Genomic DNA, 6,397 nt, shown 5'->3' with positions numbered 1-6,397 from the left:
GGGACCAAGATGGTTGTACCTAAGCAATGCCTAAATAACCTATGACTTCCAACACTCATGGCATTACAAGTTTCAGCAGAAATCCCAATGTGTTTATGCCAAGGAAAGTGTTTGAAACTCAAATTTGGCTACAATCCTAGCTTTTAAACTCTCGATCAGCATTTGGGAAGGGTTTCTACACTAAATCTACTCCTAAAACTAACCTCTACAAACTGACAATAAAAGACAATTTAGAATAAGATTTGATTTTTAGATTTAACACATGGTTCCCATTATGAGTTCACACATAACTAAGCTTCAGGACAACTCTTAACCCACTCATAGATTCAAAAAATGAAGCATACACTTGTGATAACAGCGCATAACATGCAACTAGCAACCTTTAAAACATTATTGTGTTACAATAATAGGCCACAAATGAATGTGCGGGAACATTTTTAGTGATCCTGGAAACATTACAGTGATCTTCAACATTTACTTGAAAGAAAAGTTTAACATGCTCCTTGAGCATGAGCCTCCAAGTCAAATACTTATCACAACAAATGTGTGATAAAAACCATACAAACCCTTGGTTCTTCTGATTTAAAAGAAAACCAAATATATCCAGGAGACATTACAACATATTATAGAATCAATACTTCATACTAGTTTGTTTATTGTTATAAAAAAATGTAAATACAACACTCTGAAATCAAAAAATGGAAAGAAACTAAGTTCTAAGCTACCCTGCAAGTTGCATTTCTCTCTTGGAGCAAAAATCTTGAAAAATCTAGAACCTTTTAGAATGAGAAAAGAAGAGAATAAGAAGATGCAAGAAGAAACCCTAGAGAAGCCCTAGAATGCATTTCATTGGCCTGTGCATTTTCAAGAATTTTAAATTCCTTCATCAAAATCTGCACCTTCACATTGGATTTTGCAATTTTAAAATCTACACTTTATCCTCTACCCTATCCTCAATCTGCACCTTGAGCCTACTGAAGATTTCTCGAAAATTCAAAAAAAAAACTCCGTATAGCAGCTTGTTAAGCTCAAAATCTTGCTCATTGACCAAAGCTTTCTATTTTTAGCTTGTTGTCATGCACTGTTAATAACACATTTTTCTGTTTCAGTTCCCAAATACAAATTTACCCTCTTTGCTAAAAATGCCATGTCATGTCATTTTCTAAATATTCTCCTTCTCAAAAGTAATTTTCAGATTTAGCAAAAATGCCCCCCATTGCGAGAAAATCACAGATTTTATAAAATTACCCTCTTTGCAAAGATTTACAATCTAGGTGAAAAATACATCGTGTCCATTACCCCTTGACAAGATTGTTTACTTGCACAAAAATTTTGGCCCTTGTGCACATTTTTAGTGAAAGCATTTCATCCCGAGGTAAAAATACCCTCGCTGTTAATAAAAACTTTCACCCATGCTTAATGTATTCTACTCCTATGTGAAATATTTCACCCTACTGCAATTTTTAATTCACCAATTTCATCTACTATTGTACTCTGCTAATGGTGAAAGAAAAAACTCCCCTGGATTTTGATGAAGAAATGACCTCACTGTCATGTGCATTTTGCTTAATGAGAAAGAACACCTTTGACCGAGAATACTTTCCTTCACGTATCTGACTTCTGCTATTTCCCAAATATTTGATGCTTTCAAAATTTAACCAATTGATTTTTTACGATTCACCAGTAACTGAAGCATTTTCCAATCTTAGCATTAAATACAACCCTCATTCTGGATCTCACCCCTGAACTGCATCTATGAAGACAAAATACCAATCTGCAATAGCTTTAAAATTCATTTGCACCATTGTTACCATGAGACTACAATCTTCAGCAGTATGCCATTGAATAGGCTTGGTTTACCCTTCATTACCAAGTACATGGATCTCTGCATTTGAGGCACCCAAGAGGCCACGTTCCTTTGAGGTCTTGTCATTAAATAGCCTCCACAGTCCCTGTGTGATGACCTCAAACCCATATCGTGCTCAATTTTATAACAACCTTCTATCACACAGATCACAGCTCAATGTGAACCCTAGAATGCCAGTTGAAAGGAAGACATCGGGCCCCTTCATTTTCAACCTTGCCCTAATTATCTCAACTGCACGGTATTCACATTATTCGCCCAAATCACAAATTCTTCTTGTTTGCATCACTTTCATACCATCATGTACAAGTGTTGAACCTAGGTGAGGATTATTATCTTCACTAAGCTTATGAATCACCTCTTCTCTATTCTACGTGCTTCTTTTTTATTTTGTGTTCGCCTCTACTTTTTATTCACTAAGTTGAAGCTTCTCTAACCTTTTGGTTGCTTCTTTAATAATGGTTTTCTATTTGTTTGTTTTCTTCAAGAGATACTATAATTTTAAATTTAATGTGTGATAATTTTTGTTTCTTTTAACTTTGTACAAAAGATATTTAAAATATATAGTTTAAAAAATTGTTGGAAATTTGTTTAAATCATCATAGGAAGGAAAGAGTAGGCACTTATTACTATTGGTCATATCATGAAGAAATTGTATATTTATATTCTTTTTTTTTTCATGTTCGGTTTTTTTTTTATCGGTAAGAATTTTATATATTTATATTCTTGCAATGAAATGACAGTTGGAAATCTGGATAAAGAAGAATCATAATTTTGCTATCTTCATAAAAGGTAAGTTTAATTGGTTTTATACTATTGAGATTTAAATCGAATGTTACAAACTGGATTATAGATGTTAATATTTCTAATTTTGTTTGTACCATGCCCTCTTTTTCAACGTATAAATACTAGGTTTATTGTTTTGGCTTTAGGCCTTTGAATTCTAAACAAGTGGCAAATTAGCAACATCACTTTGAAAACAATGTAGAAGCTTCATTATCATGTTTTTAAGATGTATAATTGGGAATATGTTACATTTTTGTTATGTAAAATTATGCTAAAATTTAACAGCTATAAGCTTGCTACTCTTGTTGATTCAATCAAAATTTGAATATTTATTAAATGTATGCTTTACTTTATCTCAAATTGTGTATTTGTTTTTCTTTTTTAATAGAAAATTTAATAAAATTTTATAGAGCTAGTGTTTGGAATAAGGTTTCCTCTTGCAATTCATCATCTCTTGTTTCTAGGTGCTTGGCCTTAATTATTCTATTTAGTATATTTTTATTTGACAAATACATAATTTTAATATTTTTGTAACCATTCTAAAATATTCAAAGCCAATGGAAAAAAAGTGAATTCAATGATACATTTATTTTATTTTTTAAAAATAAAATAAGAAAAAAGTTTGACATTTTTTATGTGTTTTGACTATCATATTGTACGCATTACACTCTTTAAATGCTAGACAACAACTTTATTTACCTCAGAGAACAAAAGATGTTTTTGCATGCACCCAACTTAATGATTATCTTTTCATAATGTACAAATAATTCTATTAATTTTTTTCATTTTCAATAGTCTATTAGTTTGACCATTTTTCCTTTTTTTAATCTTGATTATACAAATTTGAAATTGTTTATGTTTGAAAAAGTAAAAGTTGAAGATTTAAACAAATTTAAATATAATTATTATTTGAAATTAATCATAACTTGTTTGTTTTACTTAAAAAATAGAAAAATGAAATAAAATTTTAAAGATATTGTATTTCTATTCTTTTTTAAAAAATCAATCTATTTCAAAACTTCTTTGTAATGGTGGCTACAAAACTTTGCGCAATGCGAAGATCTACAATTTAATCAAAAGTTTTTAACAAGAACTAGTTGATAAACAATTTGATGACAAGGATAATGTAGCTATATTTGGATTCAAATTTAGTGTGTATAGCCAACACAAATCTAGTGGCTAATGCCCATCTACCAGATGTGAAGATGTGTCAGGCTTATTGTTTGCTACAAAAATTACAAGAAGTTTTAGCGAGAAAGGAAATGATATGACTGTGGTGATCTGTGGTGACTTCAACTCTTTGCACAATAGTGTGGCACACTTTTTTCTAATGCAGAATAAAAGTAATCTATAAACTGCTTAGGTATGATCATCAAACAAGTTAAAGAGCAGTTTTGTTGATTTATCACAGTTTGGAAGAGCATTATTTTTAGCTTATATGGGTTTTTTTCTTTTTGTTTATGTATATAGACTAAAATTTGGATATGCTACTTTATGGGCCAATACTAATGAATGACATAACCTAAGGAAATGGGCATGAAGGCACAAAAATTGTTGTTATTAAATCCCCCCCTACGAATGATTTGACTAATTGTATGTTGCTACTTGTGTAGGATTGAAAAGCTATTTTAGGTGAGTACTATGCACATGTGAAATATGGACTTTTATATGTACTTTCAAAGATTCAAGTCCCGTTCAAATAATAGGAAAATGCATGCAAGGGACATTGTAGAAATTCATCGTCTTTGTTGGCCTTTGTTTAACCAACAATATTGGAGTAGAAATGCATCGACGAGAGGATTAGGCAGGAGTGATTCAAAGTTAAATTCAAATTTAACCATGCACAAAATTAGAGGAGCACAACGGAAAATAGAGCAAAAAGTTTAGAGAGCCCCACATCAACCACCTAAACGGTCAACTTGGAAGCCACCTAACGTTCAAAATCAATTGACATTTTTGACAAATTGAAAGTAAATATTAAAAAAAGAAAAAAAAAATTCATGAAACCACTTAACAATATAGAAACTTATTGTCAACCCTTCCTTTTTCCCACCACCTATTTTCAATTCTTAAAAGATAACTGCTATATTAATAATAAAAAATTTACAAATTATCCTTTTCCCTATAATTAAAAAATTGCATGCTTAATTTTATGCAGAAAGTGCGGTTAAGCAACTGGGATAACAACTATTTGGAATCATCTAACGTTCAAAATCAGAACAACAGCTGGAAAAGGTGACGTCGCTTCCGAAGAGCTCTGAAATGAAATTGAATGAACAGATTTGATACAGATTTAATTATCTTTCTATTTCTTTGAAGACAATAATACATTCAATTTAATACCCAATTGCGGGATGCATTTGATTCGATAAAGACTATTGCGGCGTAATCGACTACGTAAAAATATGAAACGCGTTTAATTAAATGATTGCTCAGTCAACCCAGGCGCAGATTTCACTCAAAGTCGGTTCAAGTTGCCCCTTCATGTGAACGACTGGCTTCTTTAACAAGCAATGAAAAAACCAGTTTCAAAATATCTACAACAGCCTATTTACAGATAAAACGAATGTAACAACTATGAAGCGAAAGCATACAATTTTAGCAGTAATGAGTCGCTGTATAAAGCAAGCGCTCAAATGATGTCCTGCCGGCCTTAGAATGGAAATCGTGCTGTTTCTCACCAGTTTTGGACTTGGTAAAGAGCCGTTGAACTAATTTGGGAACTCTGACTCTGCTCCGCGTCTTCAGATGCAACGGCTCAATTTTAGAGTGATGAGAGAAATCGACATCTTCCTTAACAACTGGGTTGTAGAATCGAGGAGTGGGTGTAAAGGCATAGTGGGGCATTGACAAACTCCGGGCACGCCCATCTTTGGTAACATAAGCCGATAGCAGGGGTCCCTCGGCGGCAATTGCTCGTTGGAGATGTTGAGTAAAAGTGAAGAGCTCGAAGGAATCATAGAGACTACTGTCACAGTCCCACAGTAGAGGCTTCTGTTTGAGGTGGAGAGAGGCATAATGAAGCTCCGGTGCCAGCAGTGCGTCTGTAGTCGCGCGCCTCTGGTGGAGGTTGTGCTGGTGCGCCATGGGAGGTCGTGATCAGACTGTGTTTGGGAGCGCATATAACACAATGATTTGCAGGAGAAAATCGATAAAAATGGAAGAGGATGTTGTTTCTCCGAGTAATCTGTTACTTCACAATGGGTTTTTCTCCTCGCGGGATTATATAATAGTGGTGGATCTCGTGGACGTATAAAAGTCTTTCATTTCATTTCATCCATGCCTGACAGCTAAAACTATTGGACACACTTCCATCGTTGTCATCCATTATTTATGGGGGGTGGACGCGCATCCCTCATTTCGTTTGCCTTTCCCATACCCCCAACTCGGCAGAATGTTATTTCGCACGTACCTTCCTATAAAGCTATTTATGGGGGTGGACGCGCATCCCTCATTTCGTTTCCCTTTCCCTTACCCCGATGTGGGGTTTTGATTTTTTCAAATAAGGGACGATATTGTTGAGTTTTAACGAGCACACAAAATAGCAAAATGAAAAAGAGACAAAACATATAACATAAGGAATTAGGGGAAGGGTACCAATAGTCGTCATAGATAACTTTACGTACTTACAGATTCTAAACGGTATATCGGATATTGATTTATTTATTTTTCGATGTCTTTGTATGCGACTTAACTACTTATAGCAATTGATGTGGCTTCTGGGTAGTAACGATGCATGTTGTGGAA

The 6,397-nt window shown here is 33.8% G+C and overlaps 1 protein-coding gene across 1 annotated transcript; it reads right to left on the bottom strand.

Moving 5' to 3' along the window:
- Nucleotides 1-5,055: 5,055 nt before the first annotated feature.
- Nucleotides 5,056-5,908, bottom strand: LOC131078414 (uncharacterized). Its single transcript, XM_058016107.2, has one exon. It carries the CDS (start codon nt 5,735-5,737, stop codon nt 5,249-5,251), a length of 489 nt encoding a protein of 162 aa, XP_057872090.2. The 5' UTR covers nt 5,738-5,908; the 3' UTR covers nt 5,056-5,248.
- Nucleotides 5,909-6,397: the final 489 nt, after the last annotated feature.

Source organism: Cryptomeria japonica, chromosome 3 (assembly GCF_030272615.1).
Source record: "Cryptomeria japonica chromosome 3, Sugi_1.0, whole genome shotgun sequence".
In the NCBI taxonomy this organism is placed as follows: Eukaryota; Viridiplantae; Streptophyta; class Pinopsida; order Cupressales; family Cupressaceae; genus Cryptomeria; species Cryptomeria japonica.
Note: the sequence above shows the minus strand (reverse complement) of the source record. Positions and strands in the feature narration are given on the sequence as shown.

Bases quoted from the DNA above. Each gene is read 5' to 3' on its own strand.
- LOC131078414 (XM_058016107.2), bottom strand. From the start codon at position 5,737: ATGGCGCACCAGCACAACCTCCACCAGAGGCGCGCGACTACAGACGCA.